Source organism: Typopeltis vanoorti, chromosome 2 (assembly GCF_054136105.1).
Source record: "Typopeltis vanoorti isolate ZY-2024b chromosome 2, IOZ_Tvanoo_1.0, whole genome shotgun sequence".
NCBI lineage: Eukaryota > Metazoa > Arthropoda > Arachnida > Uropygi > Thelyphonidae > Typopeltis > Typopeltis vanoorti.
Genome location: NC_143550.1, coordinates 5,215,814 through 5,233,949, shown reverse-complemented (window position 1 = coordinate 5,233,949; position 18,136 = coordinate 5,215,814). Strand labels below are relative to the sequence as shown.

The window sequence follows — 18,136 nt, the reverse complement described above, 5'->3', positions numbered from 1 at the left end:
AAGTGGATGTGTAGAATCAGGGAAACTAGAGCTTTGGGGGGGGGGGGGCTGTTGAGTGGATATGCAGACATCAGTGAGGCAGTTAGGTGTAAGAATGTGTATAATATGCCTGAGTTTACTAATAGTAACAAACCAGAATGAGATAGTTAGTATAAGGTGTCAAGATAGGGGAGGAATTAGGGGGCTTTTGCACTCAATGCACTAATGCCAGGAGCATTAGGAACAAACAGAAGGAATTTTTGGCTTTGGTTTACTCATCCCGGCCAAAGTTATTGGCATTAGTGAGATATGGCTAACAAAAGATGATATAGTTAGGGGATAGAATGTGAAGAGCATAGTGTGTGTTCAGGAAGGATAGAGAAAAAAGAATAGGAGGAGTGTTACTGACGATAGCCAATGAACTGCAGCCAAAGAGAATAGAAGTTTCACTGCAGGACAGTGAAAATAGCACATTTGAGGCAATCTGGAGTGAGACTTAGGCCAGCAAAACAAAATATACAGTTGGGTGCTGCTATAGACCAGGTGATCTAACACCTAGTCTATAGCAGCACCTGGTCAAAAGACTGTACTCCAGAATTTGACAAAATCATCGTGTAAGTCTGCTAGAGGTGGAGGGGAAGCACTGTCAAAGATGGTTTTGGCACACTGCCCTCTATTCTTTTTATAGAAGGCCTGCATAGCTGCATAGGCCCTCTTCCTCTGCTTCCTATTTGAGAAAGTTGTTGTAGAATGAGACATAGGCTGATGTTGATGAAGCATGAAGTGTTCAGAGAATTCAGCATGGAGGTAGTCATTCAACTGATCTGTGATATCCATTCCCAGAAGGTGAGTCTGGATGAGATATTTAAGAATTTGATGGTTATATTCTGGAAGAGGAGGATCATCTAGAGATGATGTCAGTCTGAGAATCAAAGCCTCTTCTTGAACAGCAGCATGGTGGCTGGAAGATGGAAAGGCAGGGACAGGAGATATGGAGATATTACCTGTCCCTACCTGTGGGTTGCCAATTCTTGAAGTAAGGCTTTATAACTGGCTTTCCGTCTATGACACTTGATGGTATCCAAGGATCTTAATGGGAATGCCTTAAATAAAACCTAATTGATTTTCTTTATCCCTCGAGCCGTCAACTCGATCTCATGAGTGGCAAGGATCTTTTCTTCTTCGGCAGTCCAACGTGCTTTGATGCACTCTGTTCTTATTGCAGCGTTGGCTTTGGTTGGATGTTTCGAGGTGCGATACACGCCAAGGTCAACTGCGGTAGAGAATGCACGATCACAGGCCTGACATATGAAATGTCTGAGATTGGGAACTCCTTGACCGCCAGAACAAGCATGATGAGAACTTGAATAAATGGATTGATGACAGTCTTTGCAGGACTTTCTTTTAACTTTCTTCCTGAGGACGCCACTGGGACGGGTGGCAGGATCACCTCCAAACAAGAAACAGGCATCTAGATTCACACTCGACGAGTTTCCTGGCTCCGACCTATAAGCTTCGGAGCCTTCATCTGATGAGTTATTGCAAGTAAGGAAACTTAAACTTAAACCTTGCAAACTCAGATCCCCCGTATACCACTTTTTGATATCTGTCAGTCAGTCTTCATCTTATCCATGCTAACATTGTATAACACAAACCTATTTTCTCAAATTTATGCTGCAGTCTACCATGCTGTATTCTGTCAAAAGCCTTAGCAAAATCCAAACGTATCATGGCATATCTGTTCCCCTTGTTTAGTTCAATGGTGACACTGTTATAGAATGTGAGCAAGTTGCTTAAACATGACCTTCACTCTGTTCAACCCATTTCTGAATGCGAGCCCTAACCAATTTTTTCAAAATCTTCACCACCACTCCTGAGATACTAATTGGTCAATAGTTGGCATTGATCTTTGCACCACCCTTGTGCAATGGAATTACCATACATTCCTTCCATTCCTGTGGAATCCCCTGTTCTGAGACTCAATATTAAACAGCTTCTGAGAACTCATATTAAACAGCCAATTCAGCAGAACACACTTTTAGCACACATGCTGATATTCCATCAGTCCCTATTGCTAAATTCCTATTCAATTTGTGCAACAGCTCTAATACTTCTTCCTCACACAACACACCTGTGTTTCTTCATCTAGTGAAAAGGTAACGGTGAGCTCCATGTTGCATTCACCAGGTTGATAGCTTTTAACAAAATGGGCACTCATTAACTGAACAACCTCTTCTGCATCTGTAATCCTCACACCATCAGGATTTAGAAGAGTTATTCTTTCATATTCATTCTTTCTTTTACTTGCAGCATATCGATAGAATTCTTGTGGGTTGTCTTTAGCATGCAGAGCCAGTTTCTTTTCATACTCAGACTTTGTTTCTGTACAACATTTGTGACTATTCTAGCCTGCTGCTTATAACGTTCATAACAGACGTCATCCTTATGAAAACGGTATTCCTTCCACATCATCCTTTTCTTATGAATCTCTTGCTTAATGCTTCCCATGCACTGTCGATATTCTTTCCATCCAGCAACCGATCCCATTCCACTGAACTCAGTATAGTCATAATTTCCTGTTTTATAGTTCAGCATGTAACCTTTTCTGAATAGAACATTCATAAACTTAGTCACTTCCCAAGTGAGTACGGCATTATCACTGTCACCAACGGGAGGCAGAATAGTTACGTCTTTAACTGAAACCCCCCCCCCCCGACACTATAATTAAATCTAACACTCTTTGCCCTTGAGTTCCTTTTGTCACATGCTGCTTGAGAAAGTTGTCCCGCAACAGCTTTTTCATTCTTCTCGTGAGATTCTACTGCTATCCAATCAATATTTGGATAACTAAATTCTCCCATTACGATTACTCTTTTCGTTCTCATCTTTTCTATTTGGTGATGCATTTCTTCATTACTAGCAACCGATCCACCCAGTCTGTAACAACACTCCATTAATTACAAATTGATCCTGTTAGATTCCACCTCACATCAGATGGCTTGAAACTCACTGCCATATGAAATATTGTTAGTAGTAGTATTACAATCATAGGTATAATTTATCCAAGTGTAAGCAAACAAAACAAGCGCAAACCTTGTTTGCTTACACTTGGATAAAGGATAAACAAAACAAGAGCAAACTTTGTTTTCTTACACTTGGATAAAGGATTAAACTAAATTTATTATAGTCTAACCAAGAGGGGAAAAAACTTCCAACGTCTTTCTCTAAATGCAGAGTAATTTAATAATAAGGTGGTACATCTTTTGGCAACTTGTATAGGTAAATATGACTTCTCCATTGCTTCTGCCTTAGTATCACCACTTCTAGGTCTGGCTCCCACTGATGAGACCTCAATAAAGGTCGAAACCAGTCTGCGTAGTGGCCCTTCCCTTAATGAATAGTATTATACATGTCCTCAAGGAGATGTGCTTTGCATTATGGGAGATACTGAGACAAGGCGTGATGAGAGCTTGGTCCACCTTTACCACGAGTTGCCTCAGTTCTGAAGATACTTCAGGCACAAACTTTGTTTGCTTACACTTGGATAAAGGATTAAACTAAATTTATTATAGTCTAACCATGTGGAAAATAAACTCCTACAATCATAGGTCTCAACTCTAACTGGATTCAAGCCGTCCGACATCATTAGCATCACGCCCCTCCTCTTCTATCCTCTTTATCCTTCCTAAAAATACTATACCCTTGACACTCGATAATAGTAGGTCTGATTCCGATAGCCAGGTCTCACTAATACCTACAATCTGAGGTTGCAACATATTGACTAAGGCAACAAACTATCCTCTTTTTTTCTGATACTCCTAGCATTCATGTACAGACATAATAATCTATCTGTTTGTTCTTTTGTCTTGTCTTGTCGGCAGTTTGCCTGACACAGTCGGAAAACTTGCAGATATCTATTCTTCTGAAGACATCTTTGCACACATTTAATGGGTCTGAACCAGCTGTGATGAATATCTGGAATGAATATATAAATGATGCTCACACGATAATACAAAAAATAAGAAAATAAATCAATAACAGAACCAAATAAAAATATGCTGAAAAATGATAGAATCATTTCTTACTCTTACCATTTCTGTATTTTGTCCATATTCAAGAACTTCTGATTTTAATTCCTCTTGCTTTTCTCTAAGAGTCTTTGTCAAGCCTTGGATCTTGAAAATAAATTCATAACAGTAACCTTCAAACATCGATAAACAATTTTCTCTTTTATATTTAAAAGATTTATTTTTTGTGAAATATATCTCCAAATCCTAATTCAAAAGGAACTGGTTGTCATCAAATTAGAAAATAAGAATCAGATGTTATCAACTGCATCTTGCTGTTCCATATAATACAATAACTTCAGATAATTTTTATTAAAATTATAATAAAAATTATCAAATCACAATGAAGTTAAAATTTGACAGGCTGCACCTCTATGTCTTCAAATTTCTTCAAAACTTCTGACATGTCTTCTTGTATATCCTAAAAGAAAAACAATAAATTATTACAGTTTGATGAAACATGGGGGTGAAAGGGTTTTAAGATATGTTATTTTTCGTGGTTATATCAGTTGCTTCAATATCATTTTTGTTCTAGGTGTTCATCAGAACTTCTCAGCTCTTTATAATACCACATAACTTCAGATAATCTTATTAAAATGACAGGTTCTTTAAAAATTATCAAATCATAACAATTATTTGTTATGTTATCAAATGTTTACTTCAATATGATTTGATAATTTTTAAAGAACTTTAAAGAACCTATCATTAAAGAACCATATATAACTCTCTGATAGCTATCAGACGGCCAATCCTGAATCCAGTTGACCAATCTGACATCCAGACCCATGTGCTGCAACTTAAATATCATCTTATCATGTGGCACCCTGTCAAATGCCTTCGCTAAGTCTAGGAAAATCGCAGTATATGCCTTTCCCTGATCTAATGCTCTTGTAACTTTATCATAAAAGGCTAGCATATTGCTAAAACAAGAGCACCCCTTCACAAATCCATGTTGACTCTCACAGATAGCATTACCCTCATCTGCCCAATGCTATTATGGTCCCGAATTAATTTCTACAAGATCTTAACAACTACTGATGGCACACAAACTAGCCTATAATTAGACACTTCTAGTCTGCTACCGCCCTTATGCAATAGCACTATCTTATCTTCCTTATATTCCATGGGCACCTTTCCTGCAGCCAGATTTTCACTGAAAAGCCAGGTCAAGGTCACTGTCAGTTCCTTAGCACATTCTCTTAACACTTATGGTGAAATACCATCCAGTCCCACTGCTTTACTAACATCCAGGGTACTCAGTATGTAAAACACACTCTCCTCCTGCACCTCTTAACCTCGAACCTGCTCTATCTCTCTAGTATTCATATTGACTCCTCCAGGATGAAATACTCCAATAAAATGTTCATTGAACAATTCCACTATGTCCTCTGCCTCAGTCACTCTATTCCCATTTTTATCCCACAATGATCCAAGATGACAGTTACAAATTACCGACTGATCAGCATATCAGGAGTCGTTGTCAAGGTCTTGGAGAAAATAGTCAAGGGAAAAATACAGGAATGGATTGATGAAAATGAGATACTGTACAGGGGACAGCATGGCTTTGTGAAGGGTAGATCATGCCTCAGTAACATGCTCAAGTTTTGTAACAAGGTGACGGCTGAGCTGGAAAAGGGTAATGGTTTTACAGTGATACTGCTGGATCTGACAAAGGCATTTGACAGGATATCACATGGAATTCTAATCCGTAAACTACAACAAATGGGAATGGATATAGGGTTGGTGAGATGGATAGGTGGGTGGTTGATGGAGAGATATCAAAGAGAGGTTTATTCAGGAGTAGAGTCCAAAAGACGGCCTGTAACTAGTGGTGTGCCGCAGGGTTCTGTTCTTGGACCACTGCTGTTTAATCTGTTCATTAACGATATAGGGAAGGATCTAAGTGGAACAGTTCATTTGTTCGCTGATGATGCAAAGTTGGGTAGGGCGATAGCGAATGCAGAAGATGTCAAAATTTTGCAGGATGACTTGGATAGATTGGAGTCCTGGGCTAAGAAGAATGGATGTCAATTTAATGTGACAAAATGTAAGGTTATGCATTTTGGGGTGAAAAGATTAGCAGCTGTATACCACATTGGTGGAACTGTACTCCAGGAGATTGATGAGGCCAGGGACTTGGGAGTATTGGTGGATAGCGAGATGAAGTTTAGGGGGCACATTGCAAAAGTAGCTAAATCAGCTCATCAACCCACTTGATTGTTGAAAAATACTTTGACGAGCAGAGACAAGCAAGTCATTGTACCTCTGTACCGAGCCTTGATAAGACCTCATCTCGACTACTGTGCCCAGATTTGGTCACCTAGGTTCCTTCTTGATGGGGAGGAGGTGGAGAGGATCCAGAGGCGAGTGACTAAGATGATAGCAGGTCTATGGAATGAACCATGTGAGAACAGGTTGAAGATTTGTGGGTTGCATAAACTAGTTGATAGGCGGAAAAGGGGAGATATGATTGAGACATTCAAATTGCTTAAGGGATTCTATAGGATTAATTCAGAGGATATTTTTGAGATCAGTGCTGGTGGTGGGAGAACTAGGGGACACCTATGGAAGCTGGGCAAGAGTGTGGTTAGGAGGGGTGTTAGAGCTGGGTTCTTTACTTTCAGAGTGGTAAATGAGTGGAATAAGCTGCCAGAGTCTGTTGTGGGTGCTATGACGGTGAGCGAGTTCAAGGCAAGGTGTGATAGATACTGTGAGAATGTCGTATAGTTGTGTGGACATAATGTTTAGGGCCTCCTCGATGAGTCTAAGGACTCCCTGGAGTCGCCCGAAATAATAATAATAATGATAATAATAAAATAATAATGTGATTCTTCCACAGTCATTTCTCCTCCTACTGGCCACATATCTAAAAATATCTCTAGCATTTTCTTTGGATCTTAGGGCCAATCTCCTCCCATATTCCAGTTTCATCTTCCTTACCATACTAGTCACTCTTCTGGCCTGTGTCTTAATCTGACATCTTCTCTTCACCTGTCTTCTTATATCTCTTCCATAGCATCTTTTTCGCATGCAATTCCTGTTTAATATTGTCTGTCATCCACTTTACTCCAAATTGTGTCCTCTTGTTCACTCGTGGTATACAACTTACCATTGCTGCTAACAAATATTCTTTCATAATTACCCATGCACTAATGATATCCCGGCCTTCCAATTCCTCCCTTCATGAAACTTTCCCAAGTTGACGTCTTAGACTATTATAATCACCTGCCTTATAATTCCACATATGTTCCCGTCTCTTTGATAGTCCAGCATGTCTATTCATTTTCCAAGTCAAAACCATATGGTCACTCTCTCTAACTGGTGGAAGAGATGTCATCTCAGTTATTATCAATTCTTCTGATGCTATAACCAAATCCAAAACTCTTGAACCTCTTGTTCCCTCTATTACATGTTGCCTAAGACATTTATCCCTCAAGAATTCTAGAAATTCCATTCCCTTATTGCTACATGTATCTTCCTCTCCCCAATTTATACTGCTGTAGTTAAAATCTCCCATAACAATCATTCTTCTTGCACTTGCTACGCTCAACTGTCTCAACATCTCGTGGTCCCCACCCTCTGTGCTCCTTGGTCTGTAGCAACACCCCACTAAGTATCCTGTCTTTCTCACCTCCACCTCACACCATATGCTTTCAAAATCATTAGTCTCGCAGCTTTCCAAGGCCTCCACTCTTAGAGGACATAGTCACTTATCACAAGCAGTACTCCACCACCATGCTTTCCCTTCCTATCCAGCCGAAAAATGCTGTACCCAGCGACTTCCATTCCTGTTATTATATCCTCTTCTGTCAACCATGTCTCATTGATCCCAATAATTTTTGGCCAGGCTGATGCTATCTGTGCCGCCAATTCCTCTCCCTTATTCAGGATACTCCTGGCATTAGTATAAAGCATATAAATGCTGTTGTTTCTATACCTAGCATTATCCCCTCTAGACTCCACTGGGCTCAGTGTTAGCTGATGTCGTCCCCAGTCTCCCAAGTTCCCACAAGAGGCCACTCCTGCTACCATCCTCCCTGGGACACACTGACTTGTTCAGAACAGCAACCCCTCCAGATGTCTACGTCCTTCCTCATTCAAATGTAAGCGGCCTCTCGCATACAATTTCTCTCTGTCTTCAAACGCACTCGAAGCATCTACATATTCTAGTCCTCTCTTTTCACACATTCTAGCTATTATGTCATTCAATATTGCTGCTCTTCTGCTCAGTTCATCATTATCATACTTAGGCAACACACACACTATCTTTCCTCTCTGTGTCTTCTTTCTTACCAACTCAAGCAAGAATCTCATACCTCTCGCTACCCTATTTACACTACCACCCAAGGTCATTTGTTCCCACCATCACAATCATCTCATCCACCCTTTCACCTCTCTTAATTGCCAAAGCCACACTTTCTATCATTCCTCCTGACAAACACTCCTCACGCATTCTATCTTGAACACCACGGATCATTGAGTCCTCATACATTATACCTCTTACCATTCCCTCTCTCCTATTGTTTCCATTTTCAGCTCTTCTTTCATTCCCAGACCTCTCTCTCATTCCCTCTCTCCTACTGTTTCCATTTTCTCCTCTTCTAGCACTCCAATACTTCTCTCTCATTCCGTCTCTCCTACTGTTCCCATTCTCTCCTCTTCTAGCACTCCCATACCTCTCTCATTCCATCTCTCCTACTGTTTCCATTTTCTCCCCTTCTAGCACTCCCATACCTCTCTCTCATTCCATCTCTCCTACTGTTACCATTCTCTCCTCTTCTAGCACTCCCATACCTCTCTCATTCCATCTCTCCTACTGTTTCCATTCTCTCCTCTTCTAGCACTCCCATACCTCTCTCATTTCATCTCTCCTACTGTTTCCATTCTCTCCCCTTCTAGCACTCCCATACCTCTCTCTCATTCCATCTCTCCTACTGTTACCATTCTCTCCTCTTTTAGCACACCCACACCTCTCTCTCTCCTACTGTTTCCATTCTCTCCTCCTCTAGTACTCCCATACCTCTTTCTCATTCCCTCTCTCATACTGTTTCCATTCTTTCCATTTCCAGATCCAATTCCATTCTCTCCTCTCCTATCATTCCCAAAACTCTCTCTCCCCCTACTCCGATTTGCCTTGCATTTATCTCTTCCATTCTCCTAATCTCATCTTTCATACTTCTCCGAAGACATTCCACCTCCTCTATCTCCCTCTGCAGGTCAGTCACTCTTAATCGAAAATCACTCTCCCAAACAAAGCCATCTCCTAAACTTTCACAGTCACTTATGCCTTCTACACTATCAACTATTATTTTCTCATTCATATTTTTTTCTTCATTCTCTCCTATCACACTACTCGTCTTCCAGTATTCATTTCACATTCATAAAGCAACAAGGTCGGTTATTGAGATATCTACTGCATTTATTTCCTCCCACTGTCTGCACTTCACACACACACACACATGCGTGCGCGCGCACCCCCCCTCTCTCTTTCACAAGCCAGATATCCAATTCCCGAGACGCATACATGCCACAAGTACTGCATGCCACAAACTCCCTTATTATATTGCTTATAATAGAGTTCTTAAATGGCGGAGGACTTGGCAACATGTCTTTTTTTTTTCTTTTTTCATGAAGTAGATCCATGTCTGTTCATGGCCAGTTTGTCTCTTCTGAAGGACGAAAAATCCAAGTTTCCAGATGAAAAATCCCTCTACCTCCATATGAGACCGGATAACTCACCTTTAGTCAAAAGAGACTAGATAAAGGTTCCACACGTCATGGATGAGAATGAAACCCAGGTCTTCATCTGTACTGACTGAGCTATGGAGGCTCAAACATGGAAATGAAACATGGACAATGACCAAAAATTGACTGACAAATTGAGAACTACCTCAAGAAAAATGGAAAAGATCTTTGTTTGATATTATCATTCACAACAGTGCAACATTACTTGAATTACAGCTCACATCAGAGTAAGAAATTTTGCAAATGTCATTAAAAGATTCAACTGGCAATGGGCAGAATGTATTGCTAGAAATAACACTCGGTATGGACAAAGGTGATATCTGAGTAGAACCCCAGAAGATGGAAAGCTACAGGAAAACAAAGGAGACATTGAATTCATAAGATGACTGGAACTCAGTGGCACAGAAGAGATCAAGATATGGCAGAATGAAAGTATTTGTGAGGAGGCATATGGTCAGTGCTGGAGATAAAATTGCTGATGAAGGCATCTTCTTCTTACCATAGTCCATAATAAAGCCATTGGACAGATATCAAGAATCATTCCTCACAGACATCTTCCAGTCAGTTCTTGATTGACATTTAGTTTTCAGCTCTATAAACAAAGTACCTTTCTAATTTTTTATACTGCATTGCCAGTTTGTTCAGGGACTTCCTTTTTTAGAATACCTGGAATAAGTCTTTTAAGAATTGGCAAAGGGAGGCCACTAGATCTGTTGATATGGCTAAGCCATAAGTTATTTCCTTCAAATCTTTGTTATTGATTATTTTATTTGTTATACAATCAGTATATATTATTTTTAGGGGATATCTCCAGCACCACACTTCAAATACTAGCAGTCTCTTAGGTTCTTACTTTCATACAGCAGTACTGAATTAATCAGCATGTCAACAAGATGCAACCTATTTGTAACTGTAGATTTGTTATCTAACTACAGCAGATATTTCATCTTTATTAAAGATATTGCCAGTTATGTGAAATGATCAACTTCTATAAATTTAACCTCAAGTAGGATTTTTTTATTTTTTTTATTTTTTTATTTCCATGACATGCATTTCCTTTTTTGTCCAGAAGACATATTTGTCATTCTTTTGGATATTGGAGAACTTATGATTATGCCATATTTTTAAGAGTATGATCAACGATTGCATTGATTTCTTGAAGAACTGATTTGTTTTCTGCTAGGAATCATCAGCAAAGTTCAGATAGTTTATTCTTCTTCCTCCTACTGTCACTCCAATATCATGGTTCTTCACAGCTTAATTTGCAACATGATCAAGGAAACATTTAAACACTAATGGTGATAGTTTGCACCCTTGTCTTGTTTCACTGTAATATAAATGCTATAGACTTAATTTCAACTATCATTTCAGAAGATGAGTATGGAGATTCAGTCAATCATATCATTTTCCTATCTATTCCAAAGTGTTGTAGAATTTTTCAGAGAACATGGCGCCAAAGAGAATTAAAGACATTTCATAGACATTTCAGATAAGTGATATTTTGAGTAAAAATTGATGAATTTGCATAGTATTGTTTACTTTTAGTATTTTAGCGAGTCTGGGTGATCTTTGTGTGTTTTTTGAGTATTTTATAGTAAATTGATAGATACGATTATCTGTGCATATGGCTCCCATAAAGAGGAATACAAAGATGGCGTCGAGGTCGCCATATTTGTCTAAAAATCTTAACTTAAAGAATTTGATTTAGTGTACCGTTTGCAAAATGTATGCATTGAGGAGAGCGGTTAGAGTCTGGTTAAACAACAATAGTGGAGTGAATGTGTGCAAAAAGTGCAAAGAATGTGAGGATTTAAAGAGTGCTTCAGGTCAGGGAGAATAAAATAGCAGGTGGAGTGTTATTGATGATAGCTGATGAGCTACAGCCAAGAAGAATAGAAGTGGAACTGCACGATGGAGAAAAGAGCACATTTGAGGCTATTTGGTGTGAGATTGAAACTAGCAGAACAAAATATACAGTTGGGTGCTGCTATAGACCAGGTAATGGAATAGATGGTGGAGATAGTATGCATAAGCAAATAGACGAAATGAGTGGAAGGAGGTTAATTATTATGGGAGATTTCAACTATGGTAACATTGATTGGAAGGAGGAGAGGATGCATGGGAGGAAGGAATTGGATTTTATGCAGTTATTAAGGGATAACTATCTTTGACAGCATGTAATGGAAAGTACTAGGGGTCAGAGAGTGCTTGACCTAGTAACTGCATCTGAAAATATGGCTGTAACGAGTATGACCACATTGCCACCAATTGATGAGAGTGATCATACGGTCTTGACTTGGGAGGTGGCTAACAGTGTGGAATTTAGACAGGGTAAATGTGCAATTATCGGGCTGGGAAGTATGACAAGTTTAGGAGATCGATTGGTTCAGTGCCATGGCATGTACAACTGCAAGAGCTAGAAGTTGATAGTGCATGGGAGGCAGTTAAGAAGTGTTTGCATGAAGCAATGGCTGACTGTATATCTAGAGCAAGAATAATAAATCAAGTAGGGGTTAAATGGATGATTAACACCATTAAGCTTGAGCTGCAAAAAAAAAGAAACAACTGTGGAGGGAATTTAAGGAGAAAGGTGACCGGCAGGCACATGAACGGTATAAAGCGCAGGCCAGAAGGGTAACGAGTGTGGTAAGAAAAGCAAAAAAGGATTATGACAGAACATTGGCCATGCAGGCTAAAGAGAATCCTAAACAGTTTTTTCAATACGTTGCAAGTAAAAGAAAAAATGTATATGGCAGAATGATTTTAAAGAATGCCGATGGTAGGGAGGTAACTGAATCAGTTAATATAGTTGAATTACTGAGCAAGCACTTTGCAAGAGTATATCATCCAGGTGGTGACATTTCAGAAATGAATGAACCAATAGATTATACGGGAATTGTAGTGAATGAGGTGGACGTGAGTAGTCTATTGCAAAACCTCAATGTCAATACATCTGTAGGATTGGATGTATACCAGCTCATGTCGTACGTGAAACGGCTAAAGAATTGTCAGTAACCTTGACCATTTTGTTTAATCTGAGTCTCGGGTCTGGGTTAGTCCCGAGGGGGTGGAAAGAGGGGAAAATAGTTCCACTGCATAAAGGAGGTTCCAGGACTGCTGTTGTAAATTACCGATCGATTAGCATATCAGGAATTTTTGTCAAGGTCTTTGAGAAATTAGTCAAGAGAAGAATACAGGATTGGATAGATGAAAATGGGATACTGCATGAGGGACAACATGCTTTGGTGAAGGGTAGATCATGCCTCAGTAACTTGCTCACGTTTTATAACACAGTGACAACTGAACTGGATAAGGGTAATGAGTTTACTGTGATTCTACTAGACCTTGCCAAAGCCTTTGACAGGATACCACATGGAACTTTAGTCAGTAAACTTGAGCAGATGGGGATGGATATTGAGTTGGTGAGATGGATAGGAGGGTGGTTGATGGAGAGATACCAGAGCGTGGTTTATTCAGGTGTGGAGTCCAAAAGATGGCTTGTGACTATTGGTGTGCCACAGGGTTCTGTTCTTCGACCACTACTTTTCAATTTGTTCATTAACAATATAGGATCTGAGAGGAAGTGTTCACTTGTTTGCTGATGATGCAAAGTTGGGTAGAGTAATTGTGAGTGCACAGGATGTCAAAATTTTGCAGGATGATCTGGATAGTTTGGAGGACTGGGCTAGGGAAAATGGATGTCAATTTAATATGGCAAAGTGTAAGGTCTTGCATTTTGGAGTGAAAAGATTAGCAGCAGTATATCACATAGGTGGAACCATACTCCAGGAGATTGATGAGGCCAGAGATTTGGGAGCGTTGGTGGATAGGGAGTTGAAGTTTAGGGGGACATTGCAAAAGTGGCTAAATCAGCTCATCAAATCACTTGAGTGGTGAAAAATACTTTAACAAGCAGAGACAAACAAGTTATTGTTCCTCTATATCGAGCCTTGATAAGACCCCATCTAGACTACTGTGCCCCAATATAGGCACCAGGATTTCTTCTTGATGGGGAGGAGGTGGAGAGGATCCAGAGACAAGTGACCAAGATGATAGCAGGTCTGTGGAATGAACCTTATGAGAACAGGTTGAAGATTTGTAGGTTGCAAAAATGGGTTGCTAGGCGGAAAAGGGTTGATATGATTGAGACATTCAAATTACTGAAGGGTTTCTATAAGATTAATCCAGAAGATATTTTTGAGAATACGACTGGTGGTGGGATGACTAGGGGCCATACATGGAAGCTGGGCAAGAATGAGGTTAGCAGGGGTGTTAGAGCTAGGTTTTTTACTCGGAGAGTGGTGAATGAGTGGAATAAGCTGCCAGAGTCTGTTGTGGGTGCTATGACCGTGAATGAGTTCAAGGCGAGCTATGATAGATACTGTGTGAATGTCAAATAGTTGTTATTGACATATTGTTAGGGCCTCACTCGATGAGTCTGTCGACTCCTTGGAGTTGCCCAAAATAATAATAATAATAATAATAATAATATGATAATAACTGTTCTATATCTTCAGGGAACAATTCTCTTTAAATTTTGTAGATCCAAAGTATCATCATATTATTATTATTATTAATATTATTATTATTAAACAAGACCTCATGGAGTCAAAGACTCATCTAGGAGGTCCTTTTATCTCACACACATCTCATCATACCGGGTCTTAAACACATTCAAACTCCCTGCAGACACCACACTCTCAGGCAAGGCATTCCAATCATTCACAACTCTGCACGAAAAAAACCTACCTCTCACTCCCCTACTCACACCCTCTTTATACAGTTTCCAGGGATGACCTCTGGTTCTCCCCTGATCTCCCACTATTCGCTGTAGAACTTCTCCACCATTGATCCTATAGCAACCCCTTACCAACTTGTAGGTCTCTATCATATCTCCCCTCTTCCTTCTCTCCACTAGTCTCTGCAAATTACATCTTTTCAATCTTTCCTCATACTCGACATTCCAGAGGTCAGAAACTACCTTAGTCAGTCGCCTTTGGACCCTTTCCAACATCTCTTCATCCTTCTGAAAACCAGGTGACCAAATCTGGGCACAATAGTCCATGTGTGGCCTAATCAAAGCCTTATACAATGGAACAAGAATCTCCCTACTTCTACATGTCAGTGTCCTCCTCATCATTCCCATTAGTCTTTGTGTTGTCTTCACAATTTTGGCGATGTGACCCCTAAATTTTAGATCCTTATCCACTATCACTCCCAGATCTCTTATTTCCTCTACTTCCAACAATATATTTTCACCAAGCATAAATTCTGCATCCCATCTTTGTTTTCCAAATTTTAAAACCTTACATTTTGCAACATTGAACTCACATCCCCATTTGCTTGCCCAATCACTCAATTTATTCAAGTCTTCTTGCAAGGCCACAACATCTTCACTACTCTTTATGGTTCGTCCCAACTTTGCATCATCTGCAAACAACTGAATATCTCCATCCAAATCTTCGCCAATATCATTAATATACAAGTTAAATAGTAATGGCCCTAAAACAGATCCCTGAGGCACTCCACTAGTGACTTTCCTTTTCCTGGATATTGCACCCCCATACACAACTTGTTGATACCTATCAGATAGCCAGTCTCCAATCCAATGCACTAATCTAATATCCAACCCCATCTGCTCTAGTTTGACTGTCAACTTATCATGAGGCACTCTATCAAAAGCTTTTGCGAAATCCAAGTATATTACTGTGTATCCTTCTCCTCTGTCCAAGGAAGCAGTCACTTTATTGTAATAAGTAAGTAGATTACTAAAACACGACCTCCCTTTAGCAAATCCATGCTGTCCATCAAAGATTATACCATTGTTGTCAACCCAACTCTGGATCCTAGTTCTCACAAGCTTCTCCAACAACTTAACCACAACACCTGACACACAGATAGGCCTATAGTTTGATGCTTGAGTTCGATCACCTCCTTTATGAAGTGGCACAATCTTGCCCTCCTTCCACTCTTTAGGGACTTGACCAAGTGCAAGACTCGTATTAAAAAAATATGTCAAGGCAGGTGTCAACTCTCTGGCACATTCCTTCAGAATACGCGGTGATATATTATCAAGTCCCACAGCCTTATTTACATCTAGTTTACTCAACTCCCCAAACACCTCTTGCTCACTTACAGTCAGTCTCTCCTCCCCATCATCAACTGCTCTTAATCTCTCCATGAAGTCACATTCACAAGATTGAAAGATCTTTATGAACTGCTCATTAAGTATCTCCACCACACATTCTGCAACAGCTGTCTTTATACCATTTCCTCCAATCAATGTCATCCTTCCATAATCATTCTTTCTTTTGCTGGCTACATATCGAAAGAACTCCCTAGGATTCTTTTTAGCTTCATTAGCTAACTGCTGTTCATACCTCTCTTTAGCTACTCTCACCAACCAAGTCACTCTCCTTGCCTGGTCTTTGTAGAACTCATGAAATTGGTTACTTCCACTTCTTCCACATATTCATACCGTATTTTTTGTATTTGTTCATAAATGGTAATATTGATTTCAACCTCAGTGGATGTTAATTTTCATACAAAATGCCAATCATTTTGTATGCTTTCTGTGTGGATATTCTTTTAAAGACTATCCCAAATTCTTCATATTCAATGGATAATCAAGCTTTTCTTTTTTTCTTTTTTTTAAATTTTCATCTCCTTTTAATCAGGCTGCTCAGATACTGTTAGTGTTGTTCTTAATGTTCTGAATTGGTTTTAATCTTTGATAACAGAACTCTAGTATTCCTTGGATATTCCAAGGAATATTGATATAGCAATCTCTTCCTAGAATATTTTCAACTGCTTCAATGATTATCCATGAAAACTGAAGGGAAGAGACATCAGGATCAAGAATATAAGCAAGAATTTCAGAAAGAAGGGGAGCAATATTTATATTACACAGTTCATTGTTGGTATGTGATTTGAGTTACATAAGGGTAAAGATGCATTTGTCTTTTTATTTGTTTATTTATTTTGTTGATTTAAAATCTAATTGGTGCTGCTGTACTGAAATTGGAGGAAAGCCAGGACATTGCATCCTTTGAATAGAAAAGACCTGAGCTCAATTCTTGTTGCAATGAGAGGAATCTCTATACTGCCTTTTTCAGTTGAAGATGATAGCAATGAAGATAGCAGGGTTTCTCTACCAGAAAACTCTGATTTTTTATCCTGCACACAGACAAATCAACTGAGAACTCACAAAGTTTATAGCCAAAAAATATTAATGGTGGGTAGTAGATGACAATGTGCTGATGGTGGTTAGTGCCACTGTATATAGATGGAGAATTAAGTACTGGAGGCAATGGTTGGTGTGGAATGGAATACCCTCCAATGATGAGTCCTTGAAGTTGACACATAATAATAATAATAATAATTATTATTATTATTATTGTCCATGCAGTTAGCCTAGTGGCTGTGTGCTTCGCAACCATATACCTAGGGAAGGAGTGTCCTAGGTTCGATTCCTATCGATGACGTGAGGAGCTGAAGGATCTTCCTCAGCCATAGCCAAATTAGCCAGTCTTGGGCATGGACAGTAGGGTTTTTTATCCAGTTTATCCTGGGATTTTTCATCCTGCAAAGCAGGCAAACCGGCCTTGAGAACCCAAGACTACAGGACATAGGGCTGCCCACCTTATCCTGCGAATGGTTTGAGCTCCGATGATTAACAAACCCTCGACACTGCAAGGTAAAAGAGGGTAAAAAGAAGATGAGAGATGAGATGAGATTATTATTATTATTATTATTATTATTATTTTCCTCAGATAAGTTCTGTAAAGCTTCGAGGAAGAAATCAGAAATGCCAACCAAAGAAACAACTAACTATTATAACTGATTTAATAAAAAGTGAATCATTGTAAATTTAAATGAATCGTAAAAATGTATGTGAAAAAAGATGTAAAACACATTGTTAATATTATTATTTATGCAATTTAAATAAGATATTTTCCTAGCATTCTGTACTGAAAAAAATATATATAGAGATAGACAGATAATCGTGTTATCTATCCAGTGTAACTGAATTATAATCGATTGTCAACTATTACTAAAATCGTTATTACTACTAATAACTCCCAAATTGTTGTACTATATGACTTGCGCACTGTACAAAGTATGAGATAAATTGGAATCTGAATTGAACCTGGTCTTGGTTTTCCCTTTCAGTTGTTTCCGACCGTAGGTGACTTTGTAGGCATTGCTCACAAAGTATTCCTGGAGAGATTTTTACAGGGTAGTTCACCATTGCTTTCCACAACCACCAAATTTCATCCGGGCTCGAGACCGGCATATGGCTGGGACATATTCATGAATGTAATCCATGTGTGTTCACGGGGTCG

The 18,136-nt window shown here is 39.3% G+C and overlaps 1 protein-coding gene across 3 annotated transcripts in view; it reads right to left on the bottom strand.

The window, feature by feature from the left end:
* Window positions 1-18,136, bottom strand: part of LOC150108794 (uncharacterized) — a 499,758-nt gene that overhangs the window by 135,840 nt on the left and 345,782 nt on the right. For all 3 annotated transcript variants that reach the window (XM_090403276.1, XM_090403284.1, XM_090403293.1), the window contains exon 12: window positions 4,071-4,154. In XM_090403276.1, the coding sequence (XP_090259402.1) occupies window positions 4,071-4,154 (84 nt within the window). The remainder of the gene's footprint in view (window positions 1-4,070; window positions 4,155-18,136) is intronic.